At 35.2% G+C, this 12,934-nt stretch overlaps 1 protein-coding gene and 1 pseudogene across 1 annotated transcript; both read left to right on the forward strand.

Annotated features, from left to right (window-relative positions):
• Positions 1-1,382: 1,382 nt before the first annotated feature.
• Positions 1,383-4,724, forward strand: LOC115988540 (cytochrome P450 CYP82D47-like). Its single transcript, XM_031112113.1, has 2 exons — positions 1,383-2,440; positions 3,910-4,724. The coding sequence occupies exons 1-2, from the start codon at positions 1,493-1,495 to the stop codon at positions 4,534-4,536; spliced, it is 1,575 nt and encodes a 524-aa protein (XP_030967973.1). The 5' UTR covers positions 1,383-1,492; the 3' UTR covers positions 4,537-4,724.
• Positions 4,725-10,541: 5,817 nt separating this feature from the next.
• On the forward strand, positions 10,542-12,887 carry LOC115990786 (annotated as a pseudogene).
• Positions 12,888-12,934: the final 47 nt, after the last annotated feature.

Consider the following 12,934-nt stretch of genomic DNA (forward strand, 5'->3'; position numbering starts at 1 on the left):
ATGCAATGCTTCAGTTTGGAATTGATGTGACCGTAGAAATTGATGCATATCTTACCCAGGAGGAGCTGGAAAAAAATACTATAGCATGATGCATATGAAATAGCATAATATGTTTTAGCAAAAAAGAAGAATAATATGTTGTGTAAAATAAAAGTTCGGGAGTATAGGACTTTGTATTATTGATAATATGTACTCATCGTATGTTATATTTGTATGCTAATAAGCACAATATGTTGTGTACTATAAAAGTTCGGGAGAATAAGACTTCCTCGTATTGTTTCTCATATGTACTTTCATGTTATCTTTGTATGCATATGATATGGGTATCTTCCTTTATTGCCTCATGCAGCTTGTTCTCAGGATTGTATTATTGTATACTTTATATTAATAATGCTTCCGGTGTGTGTATTGAAAACTTAATTGAGTAATGCTATAGTCATAAACTATTTTGTAACATTTTTACAAATTAATGTTGTGACAAACTTTTTATTGGTTTTCATCAAAACCAACCACTAACATTACTTTTTTATTTACCAATAATTACTCACCACATCAGTAGTATGTAAATTTTTGTAAAAAAGTTTATATCTCTAACATTTTTCTTATATATTAGAATAGTTAATATGTGCAATAAATGGGAACATATTGGGGCTTACAATTCACTTTGTGACTCATTCCTTTAGTCTAGTGTTCTAAAGATAGACGTCCAAACGCCATCTTAGGCTAAGGATAATGTGGGGACAATATGCAAAATAATCAATGTAAGTGGGCAACATGGAAAGCAATTGTGCATTTTGGAAATACACCTCAAGTGGTCCAATATCGAGATAAGCCTTTTGGTGCGATTTGAAAATGTGCAATCTCGTTGTTTGAAAATCTTAACAAATATCCAAAATTTTAAAATATCACGTTTTGAGATCGCAAATGTGTGTGTGTGTGTGTTTTTTTTTTTTTTTTTTTTTTTTTTTTTAACAATGAAAATATCCTATTTAGAAATCACAAGTGTTTTTTTTTTTTTTTTTTTTTTTTTTTTTTTTTTTTTTTGCAAAAGCAGTGAACCAATGGCCCTACTTTTGAAGAGAAAATTCTAAAGAAAATTGAAAACTTAGTTGATATTGACATGAGGTCAAGATATGAGGTTAGGGATGGTCATAAACTCTGCACGTGGTAGGCCTCCAGAAGAAATGAAGGGCGGATTTGAATTTGAGAGACTAATCAAAATTCAAAATCATTTCCAACCTCATGAGAATCCCCAATATAAAATATCTAACGTCCTATCTCTGTCTATGCTCTGTAGAAGTTGGGTTTTCCATAAGAAGCCAAAAGGCTAATGTATTTATCTAGATGGAGACGTCCCCTCAATAAAAGTCATGCAAGTCAAGCGATGGGTGACAAAAATCAGCCCGTGATTTTTTCTCACCGTTATAAAATACTACCAAGTTGTGGGTGAAAAGTTCATGGTATTCTCCATTCCCTCAAGTTTGAGGACATCATGGAAATTACTTCCCATCTACTTGCAATTGCGGGGTTTTTTGTATTGGCTCTATTGTACAATCAATGGAGGGTGAGAATTGGTAGTCACAAAATTAAGGGTATGTTGGCTCCAGAGGCATCAGGTGCCTTGCCAATCATAGGTCACCTTCATAAACTACGCGGCCAAAACCCAATCGCACAAACCTTAGGTGCTATGGCTGATAAAGATGGTCCCATCTTCATGATCAGACTTGGCATGAAACCTGCACTTGTGATTAGCAGTCATGAGGCAGTCAAGGAGTGCTTCACTACAAATGACAAGGCTTTTGCTACACGTCCAATGTCTAGCCAAGGAAAGCACCTTGGCTACAACTATGCAATACTCGCTTTTTCCAGTTATGGAAAATATTGGCTCAAGATCCGAAAGCTAATCAAGCTAGAACTCCTCTCTAGTCGTCGGCTTGAAACGCTAAAGAATGTGCAAGTATTCGAGGTGGAAACTGTGATTAAAGATTTGTACGCTCTCTGCGAGAGCAACGAGGGCAACCAAGCCAACGTGGTGATTAGTGAGTGGGTTGAGCGCCTAGCCTTTAATATTATTACTAGAATGATAGCAGGGAAGAGATACTTTGATAACTTCAGTCATGGAAATGATGGAGAGGCACAAGCCGCACAAAGTATAGGGAAAAATATTAAAGCCTTCATGTACGCATCTGGGGTCCCTATCATTTCAGATCTAATTCCATTTCTAGGATGTTTTGATTTGCTGGGCCAAGTAAAATCTATGAAGCGTATTGCAAGGGAATTGGACTCTGTAGCAGGAAGTTGGATTGAAGAACATAGTATGAGAAGGCTGAAGGGTAGTGAACCAACCGACAAGCTGGACTTCATCGATGTCATGTTATCCGAAATTCAGGATGATGCATTCGGCTATACGCGTGAAACCATTATAAAGGCAACAGCAATGGTAAGTTATTGTCATTTATCGCACAACTTAATTAATCAACCTTGTTTTTATTTTGTTTTGTAATTTCAATTGGCTCAATTGGGAAATTCTTTTATGTTGTCAAATATAATAAGAGATATAGGCAGGGACGGAGCTACTCTTTAACCAGGGGGCCCATGGCCCCCCCTGGATTTTGAGAAAATTTGTTCTATAGGTATATTTAATTTTCAATTACCCCCCCCCCCCCCCCCCCCAAAAAAAAAAAGAAAAACTTGGTCATCATTGGTCTCTTTTTGCTTATTATCAGCTCACTCCTGACCTTTTGGATCCAAATAAATTTATGGTTGGCCACCCTGTTAACCACTGCACATGCTGCAGCTTGCAGTTCATCTCTGTTTAAAGCAGAGGAGAAAAAAATATGAAGGATCTGAGTATGACTAAAATAATCAAGAGGCACAGTGAGAGAAAGGAAGGTGAGAACAATATGAAAAACATGATTTAACAAAAACATAAACAAGAGAAGTTGGAGAAAAAAAAAAAAAGGTGAAGAAGAAGATTATTAGTGTTAGTTTGGATACAAACGCGTTTGCGTTTGTGCTAGCAATTGCATTTTTTGCGTAGGTCTCGTGTACTGTTCATGGGACCGCAACTACAAATTTTAGCAAATTTTTCTTTGAAATTGGGTTCCATGGGACTACACATTTAAAAATTATTTTACTATAATGTTTTCAGTTTTTAGTAATAAGTGATATTTAAACAGACCCTTAAAAAGCGCACTGATAAAGAAGAGCAAGCAAATATCAAAAAAGTGAGTAACACCTATTTAAAAAAGACCAGATGTGAGGTAAATAGTAAAAACAAGAATGGGTGGGATTGGGAACAGAGAAAGTGATTTATTTATAGTTTACAAAATACCCTATGAGTTTGTTTATTTACAAAAATACCATATTTGCTTTATTTTTAATAGCAATCTAATCATTTTATTTGATTTTTGTAAAACAGTATATTAAATTCATTATAAATTATACTTTATTTAGTTTAATAATGCTGTGTGTCGCATGGGTGTGTGTGTTAATATTTATATTTGATGTTAATTGTGAAATAGTGTATCAGTACACACTAATACCAAAATATTTCATTCCAATAGTAAATCTGAAATAGAATTCAAAATCTTGATCTTAATTCAAATAAATTGTTGATATTTCAATTCCATAAAATTTTAATACCTCAGTTTCCAAAAATTCTTAAGCAAAACTATAAAAAATTGATTAACAAATGAGTTTTATTCAATGCTCCAACCCCCCCCCCCCCCCCCCCATTTAAATTCCTAACTCCGTTCCTAGATATAGGTTGAACCCTTTCTGCAAAGAATATAATACTCTATAAAGAAACATTACTTTCTAATTTGGGAAAATTTTGTTACATACACTGTGTAAAAACTAATAACCAGTGCACTTCTAATTAAGTGTGGCCTCAATTTCATGTTGTAGACTCTCATCTTGGGTGGCTTTGAGACTACATCTGTAACCTTGACATGGCTCCTGTCCATATTATTGAATAACAAGCACGCTTTGAAGCAAGCTCAGGAAGAGCTCGATCTCAAGGTTGGTAGAGACAGGTGGGTGGACGACCATGATATCAAAGATCTAGTTTACATCCAAGCCATAGTGATGGAAACGTTGCGCTTGTACCCACCAAGCCCCCTATCAGTTCCACATGAGGCCATGGAGGATTGTCATGTTTGTGGCTATTACGTCCCAAAGGGTACTCGTTTGCTTGTTAATGTGTGGAAGTTGCACCGAGATCCAAGAATTTGGGAGGACCCAGAAAAGTTTCTACCAGAGAGGTTCCTCACAAGCCATGCAAGTATAGATGCTTCAGGTCAACATTTTGAGTTGATACCGTTTGGGTCTGGGAGACGATTCTGCCCGGGTTACACATTTGCATTGCAAGTATCTTACCTGGCAGCAGCTCGCTTGCTTCAGGGATTTGAGTTCACAACACCATCAAATATGCCAGTAGATATGACTGAAGGGTTGGGTATTACCTTACCTAAGGCAACTCCCCTTGAAGCTCTTCTCACTCCACGCCTTGCTTCCAGACTCTATCAATCCTAGACAGAAATATAAACCATGCTTTCCAAAAGTATCTGTTTTCAATAAGCTTGCATATGCAAGGAGCTTTATAGTTCAATAATGTCGTTTGTCTCCTTTATATGGAGAACTCAGTTCAATATCCATTTGATTGAATGTAATAATAATTATAAAAGGAAAATAAGCTTGCACGCTATTTTGACTTCGTGCCATATGGATGGATATGAGCCCCTAATATGGTCACATTTGACAACTGTAAGTCGAAGGATCATGATCGGTTGGATGGCATCGTAGTTAATGGTGAGGATGGACCTATTGGTTTCAATGTTTTTTAACAAGGATTTTACCAAGAGGCACCCTTTAGGAACTTTTTATGGGAAAAAGAAAAGAAAAAACAAATTTTTTTTTTTTTGCTTTTTCAATTTTCCATAATTTTTTTTTGAAATGGTTTATTAATAGATGTTGTAGGGACACAATTAGTAACGACCCACAAATGATATTGGGGTCATACGTAAAGAGCCCAAACAATATAATTTGTAGAGTGTGGGCTTGTTAGGCTAGACCTTGGTCACCAGACAGCGGTCTAGTCATGGCTTTTATGGAAGTTTATATGAGGGTGGACCTGGCGTGACTAGCAAAACCTTCCTTCGGTACGACCTGTGGGATTTTGGTCCTCGGACCCCATCCAAGGAGCTTAGTGTTCTTCTCATTCTTCCTCTTTTAGGACTTCTTTTTCTGGGGGATCCCCCTCCCCCTTGGTTCTTCTTCCCTTTTATACTAGTATTTACTTTCCTTTCAATGTCCACGTGTAAATTTCACTTTCTGAGGTGGAGACTTGTCCTATCAGCCCATACCTAGAATGGTTGGGAGTAGTTGTAAAAGTTGAATAGCATGGTGAAGAGTATGGACCTGTCAGACGCAGAGTTCTTTATTACAGTATTGGCAGCTTCTTCACTTGTCCTGCCCCTGCACTGAGCTCGTCCTTTCCTTCAGGCGTTCTGTGGGGTGCCGAGCATAAGATCGTCCTCGACCAGATCCTTAGGCCCTTTTTTGGACTTTCATTATGCGTCCTCGGCAATTGTTCTCCTCGGCTTAGGCTTTGGACCCTAATGTAAAATGGGTCAGGGTCGCAGATTCTCTGGCCCCACAGATGTCCTTAATGAAAATTATGATGGAAAATAATTCTCCCATTTAAGTAAGATCAACATAATAAACCAAACATGGCAAAAAGATTATAAAATAAACCGAATATGGCAAAAAGATTAAAAAAAAACATGAAAAATAATTAAACACAATTAATTAACCTTAACATAGTCAAACAGAATCAAATATCATGTGAAAAATACCTAAATAAAGAAAAACAAGAATTTTGTCCTAATCTGGGTTCGCGGTGTGTACGCATACTCTCGATGGATGCGTACGCATCCTTTAGCACAGATTTGAAAAATTACAGTTTTAGAGATTAATCAAACAAAGATATAATATGTGAGATCAAACAAGCATGTTAGAACCCTAAACACAAAACTAACATGAAGCAAATAAAACAAACATCAACATAAACAAATAATTTAGAAACAAAATCAAAGAATTAAACTAAACTACATTAAATAAATAAACATGTTAAACTTTACATAAAACTAAAATAACAAACCAAGAACAACAAGAACAGATTATAATCAACCTAAAATTAGATTAGAACATATAAAAAAGATCATAACATCAATCAAAACATGATAAGAACACTTATGATAATATCAAGCAAAGAACCATGTGAATCCTATATAGCAAAGTGAGAAATCATGGAAACAGACTCACCTTGGTTTAGAATCACAAATTTGAGATAGTTTAACTAGCCCCTCAGTGCCTACAACACAAATATTAGATTGAGAGAACAAGAATAATTAAAGAACACAACAATAGTTAGTAATCATAATTCAAGAACAAAATATTTTGAAAATGTTGTAGAAAACAATTTGAAAAACAAACTTTCTTCCTTGGAACTAACTAAAGAGAGCTTTTATATTTGTAAAAAACGTGCAAAGGTGCTATGTTAGGGTTTTGAAAAGAGAAAATAGGGTTTTAGAGAAGATGGAGGCCAAAAAATCACTCTCTCTTTTTAGGTTCTTAAGACTTAAGATTTTATGTATTTAGAACTCTAATTTGTATTGTTGGCAAACCATGATCAAAACAATGTGTTTAGAAGTGTTTTATTCTTGCTCAAAGTTGTGCATTTATGTGAAGTTGGAATCGAGCAAATGCAGGAAAGCATTATGCATTTTGGCCTGGCTCGATCGATTGAAGCTTAGGCTCAATCGATCGAAGCTCGGACAGAATGTTTTTTCTGTAGAATTTCCAATTCAGCCCTAGTTGTTTTAAAACATTTTTAGGGTTTCTAATTTGTCCTAAGTATAAAAGGCAAACCCTAGCCACGTTTTAGTGTTGCTCATATTGCGGTTTGTGTAAATCTCTTATGAGATCTAGAGGAGCTTTTCTTTACACAAACTTAGGGTTTTCAGTAAGAAGATTTATCTACACCTTGATGATCAACTTGGTTACTGCCATTGAAGCTTAAAGAAAACACAAGCGGGTGTGCTTATATCTGGTGGTGAATCCAAGAAAGAAGGAGTCCGTGGATTCAGAATTTGCACGTGGTCGTGTCTGTAAGTTCTACTGGTTGGTAGTAATAAGAAGTCGAGCGTGGGGGCTTGTAAGTCTTATTGTATGAACTTTGATTCTTTCAAGATAGTGGATTCAAGTTTACCTTGAGGATAGTTAGGTCAAATCCTCACCAGATTTTTACCGGTTTGGTTTCCTAGGGGATCATATCTTGTGTTATTTATTTTCCGCTGCTTTTCATGATTTAATCTTTGTTATTGTGATAACCTAGACTTGTTAAATTGAACTAAGTAACAACTTGGCTAATTACCTAGGTTAAATCAATTGTTTTAAGGGGTCTAAAAACTATCATCTCTAACTAGGATTTTGATTGAAGACATAAAATGAATATTTATAAGTTAAAATTAGGGTTTTTGGGGCTTTTTAATGGTCTTTGGACGTTCCCAGGGGTCTAGGAGCCGGTCCATATCAAAGAATGATGTTTTGGGCCCTTAAAAATAAAGTTCCACTGCCCAGAAAATCACCCTGCATACGCATCTTTCGAGGGTGCGCATGCACCCATGATTCTTGCGTACACATGCCCTAATTCTTGACAGTTTTGATGGCCTGAATTCAAATGATCATAACTTACTCAATATAAATCCAAATTAGGAAAAATTTGTGTTCATATTGAAGCCTAGTATTCTAATTTCCAATGAAAGAAACCTCACTCAAAAATTCTTTGTGGATCAAAAGCTATGGTCAAAAAAGTGAGCAAAAGTCATTTTTCAGAATTGTTTTCAATGTGATTTGAGCACTTTTAAGTTGTGAAATGTGATTACCTCCAAATTATTGTGAATTCTCTAGATACTTTTGGTTGACATATGTCAAGCACATCATTGGGGCCAGGGACCAAAATTTATTAATGGGTACATAATGAGGTGTCTACACCCCCTTAACAATATTATTGATTATTTTAAGAGTAATGCTAAAGCCACAAAATTTTCTTCAATAATTTTTCAAAACTTCTAATGTGGTAAATTCTTATTGATTCACATTTAGGCTTATCACTAACATCGCTTTTTACTTACTAATAACTGCTCATTACAATAGAAATTTGTAAAAAAAAAAAAAAAATTGTAACTTTAGCATTTTTCCTCCTTTTAAAAGCTATAAAAAAAGATTTATAGATCTAAAATCTAATACAAATATTCGTTTAAAAAAAATTAGCCCAACAACAAAAATTACTAATAGTAAAGTTAAAAACAATGAAGCTAAATTAACCAATTTTACCAAAAAGGAACAACCCGGCCCTTTTAAAAATTATTTAAAAAAAAAAAAAAAAAAAAAAAAAAAAAAAAAAATTGTCCTTACTAGGAAGGAGACAAACACATAATAAAAAATGAAAATCCCTTTAGCAGTTATGTAGCAAAATTGGATGCTGGAGCCGTTGCATGCAATTTTATTTATTTATTAAATCACTAAAATCCTTAAACCCTTCAATTCCTGTTAAAGACATGGTTCTCTCTCTCTCTCTCTCTCTCTCTCTTTGTAGTATATCATTGCAATCATAATGTATTTGCATCAAGTCTCTTCTCTTGTTATTCCATTTCTAATTCTTTTGTTATTCCATTGTTTTCCAAGAACATATTGGTAAGTCTAAATTAGTTTAATTAGGGTGTTAGGTGCAAATTGCAAACTAACCTACTATTATATACATGCTGTGGGGTCAAAGAATTTATGACCCCGGCCCACTTTATACTAAGGCCCAAGGTCCGAGCTGAGGAGAGATATTGCCGACGACACACAATGAAAGTCCAAGCGGCCTAAGGATATGACCGAGGACGATCTTGTTCTCGGCATCCCAGAGTGCCCCTAAAAGAAGGGGCGAGCTCAGCATAGGAGCGGCCCAAGCAAAAGGCTGTCAATACTGCAATAAAGAACTCTGCGCCTGACAGGTCCATACTCTTCACCATGCTCTTTAGCTTTTACAACCACCCCCAACCACTCTAGGTATGGGTTGATAGGACAAGTATCAACCCTAAAAAGCTGAGCCTACACGTGAACGTTGGAAGGAGGGTAAATGCTAGTATAAAAAGGAAAGAGAGGCAATACAGAGGTGGGGGACAAATCGTCTCCCGGATCATAGAACCCTAAAAAAGGAGGAGAATAAGAGCATGAGCTCCAAAAGATTCTCGGACGAGGTCTAACGACCGGAGCCCCCCAAACCGTGCCGGGATAAGGGTTCAGTAAGATACGCCAAGTTCTCCCTCATGTAGGTTATCAGGAAAACCATGACTAACCACTGTCCGGTGACCAAGGCCTAGCCTTTCAGCCCACGCTCTACAAATTTTATTGTTTGGGCCTTTTAACGTACGAACCCAACACACCAGTCTGGAGTCGTTACAAATTGAGTCCTTACACATACAATACTACAACAAAACTTTTTCAGGATTATATTGGGCAGTATCAATATTACAACTGACCATACTTTTGTCACATTTAGAATTTCTTTTATTTTTATTTTTACTCACATTTGATGGTTCTATCGTCACATTAAGTAGTTCCAACCAGGGGCGGAGGGAGGGGGGGCGAGGGGGGGCACCTGCCCCCCCTGAACTTTCAAATTTTTTTAACTAATATGACCTAAAATACCATCTTTGCCCCACCTACACAAAAGACAAAAAAAAAAAAAAAATCTCAATTAAGTAAATTCACGTTACCTTTCCAACTTTCCTAGTAGCAGTTGACTTCTACTCCTAATGGTGGTACAATTCTATATATAAAATCAATGGGCCCCACTTAGTAAACTTGATAAACTAAACCAAGCTGCCTGTAGAATTTTTTTTATGCTCTACCAAGCCGCCTGTAGAATTCTATTATTAAATGAATTCACCTTATTCAATAAAACCGTGGGTCCCACTTGGTATTGATTAAAAAAAAAAAAAACAACAACAACAACAACTTTGCTACCCCTACACGGAATAGGAATCAGAACTAGCATAGAACTCTTAAAAAAAAAAAAAGTATATATAATGCAAACAGAGCACGGCCTCCCATCAAAAAGAAAAAAATTTCTTTTCAAACCAACCTCTTTCTTTGGATCTCAGAGTTTTTGTGCAGTTTTTAAAAGCATTCAAGTTGGGTTTTTAAGTCACACATTCAAATATTCATAGGTATGTATATTCTTAATACTTTTGCTTTAATTTATTTGTTTATTTAATTTTTTAAAGAATTAAATTATATGTTTAAACTGTTTATATTTAGATGAATTGATTTGACTATTTTTAACCATAAATTTATAATTCAAATTATATATTTAAACTATTTGTATTTATAATGATCTCTTAATTTGATTATTCTTAATCATAAATTGTAATTTTTTTTTCTTTATTTTAATGATATGACATATATATTTATAGTTAATTGAGATTATGGAGAATCCTGATCATAATAATGAGTCCGGATCAAATCCTAAACGAACTCGTATCGAAGTGGATGTTGCAAATCTTCCCACGGATCCTGGTTTAAGAATAAAAATTTCTAACTATCATCCTAATGAAAGAGATCAAATTAGAAGGCATTATCTACAAAATAAAGCTTGTCAACCAGTTAACCATGATTTTCGACAAAGTCAATTTGGCAAAACAAAGCGTCGATTTAATCCAGTGTGGTTCAAAGAATTTCAAGGTTGGTTGGAATATAGCATTACCAAAGATGCTGCATATTGTCTATATTGTTATCTATTTCGACCTGATACTGGTGATCAAGGAGGGGGAGACTTATTTGTTACTGAAGGATTCAGAAATTGGAAAAAAAAGGAGAAATTACAGAATCACGTTGGGGATCACAACAGTGCACATAATATAGCTCAAAGAAAATGTGAAGCTTTGTTAAACCAGAGACAAAGTACTCAAACAGTTATAAACAAGCAATCAGATGTTGAGAAAAGGGAATATCGGACTCGTTTGAATGCATCAGTGGATTGTATTTGTTTTCTACAACGACAAGGATTAGCATTTCGTGGCCATGATGAATCTAAAGACTCCAATAATCAAGGAAATTTTCTTGAATTATTACGGTTTCTTGCAAATCACAATGAAGAGATTGATAAGGCAGTTCTTGAAAACGCTCCTGAAAATCATCAAATGACCTCTCCTGATATCCAAAAAGAAATAGCAAATGCTGCAGCCGTTGAGACAATAAATGCTATTATTAAAGATATTGGAGACTCATTATTTGCTATTATAGTTGATGAATCACGTGATATGTCTACTAAAGAACAAATGGCAATTGCTTTGCGCTATGTGGACAAATTGGGACATGTGAATGAGCGCTTTCTAGGCATTACACATGTTAATAATACATCAGCAGTGACACTAAAGAGTGCAATTGAGGAAGTATTTAATAAACATAGCTTAAGCATTAGTAGATTTCGGGGACAAGGCTACGACGGGGCAAGCAACATGTGAGGTGAGTTAAATGGACTAAAAACTCTTATTTTGAAAGATAATCCTTCTGCCTATTATGTCCATTGCTTTGCACATCAGCTTCAACTAACATTAGTTGCAGTAGCAAAAAATCACATCCAAATTGCAACCTTTTTTAACTTGGTTGCAAAGGTATTCAATATTGTTGGAGCATCATGTAAACGTCGTGATATTCTTCGCGAAAAACGTAATGCTGAAGTTATAGAAGCACTAAAAAATAATGAAATTTCAACTAGTCGTGGCTTGAATCAAGAAATGAGTCTAAAAAGACCTGGAGATACACGTTGGAGTTCTCATTATGGTGCACTTGTAAATCTTATTCACATGTTTTCTTCTGTAATTGATGTGATTGAAACTATTATAGAAGATGGTTTAGATTCTGATCAGAGAGCAGAAGCAAATATCTTAATTGGTTTACTCCAGACATTTGAATTCGTGTTTGATTTACATTTGATGAAAGGTGTGCTTGGCATAAGTAATGAGTTGTCACAGGCATTACAACAAAAAGATCAAGATATTGTGAATGCTATGAAGTTGGTTAACATTTCAAAGCAACGTTTACAAGCCATGAGAGATGATGGGTGGAACACTTTGCTAGAGGAGGTTTCTACATTTTGTGCAAAAAATAATATTGATGTTCCTGATATGGATGATTTATATCAACCTCGGTCACGACGAAAAGCTCAAAACATGAAAAATTCACATCATTATCAAGTGGAGCTTTTTTATACTGTTATAGATATGCAACTTCAGGAACTTAATAGTCATTTTGAAAATTCTGAATTATTACTTTGTGTTGCGTGTTTGAACCCAGATAACTTATTTTCAGCATTCAACAAGGAGAAATTGATTCGGCTTGCTCAGTTTTATCCAAGTGATTTTTCAACAGTTCAAGTTTCTTTCTTGGATAACCAACTTGAGACATACATCCATGACATGCGGTCCACTGAAGAGTTTTCAGTACTTAAAGGAATTGGACAGCTTGCTGAAAAGATGGTAGAAATGAAAAAGAATGTTTCATATCCATTGGTTTACTCATTAGTGACTTTGACATTGATCTTACCAGTTGCAACAGCTACTGTTGAAAGAGCTTTTTCAGCAATGAACATAATTAAAATCGATTACGCAATCGAATAGGAGATCAGTGGATGAATGATTGCTTAGTCACATATATTGAGAAAGATATATTCAAAACTATTGAATGTGAAGAAATCATGCAGCGGTTTCAAAATATGAAAAATCGTCGAGGGCAATTGAGTAAAATAAGCTAGGTGTGAAAAAATAAATTAAAGTTTACATTTTATGTTAGATTCTGTATGACAATTACATTATCATAT

This window comes from Quercus lobata, chromosome 5 (genome assembly GCF_001633185.2).
Source record: "Quercus lobata isolate SW786 chromosome 5, ValleyOak3.0 Primary Assembly, whole genome shotgun sequence".
Lineage (NCBI taxonomy): Eukaryota > Viridiplantae > Streptophyta > Magnoliopsida > Fagales > Fagaceae > Quercus > Quercus lobata.

Coding starts and splice junctions, on each gene's coding strand:
- LOC115988540 (XM_031112113.1), top strand. CDS start 1,493: ATGGAAATTACTTCCCATCTACTTGCAATTGCGGGGTTTTTTGTATTG. Junction 2,441..3,909: donor TTATAAAGGCAACAGCAATG/GTAAGTTATTGT, acceptor TTCATGTTGTAG/ACTCTCATCTTGGGTGGCTT.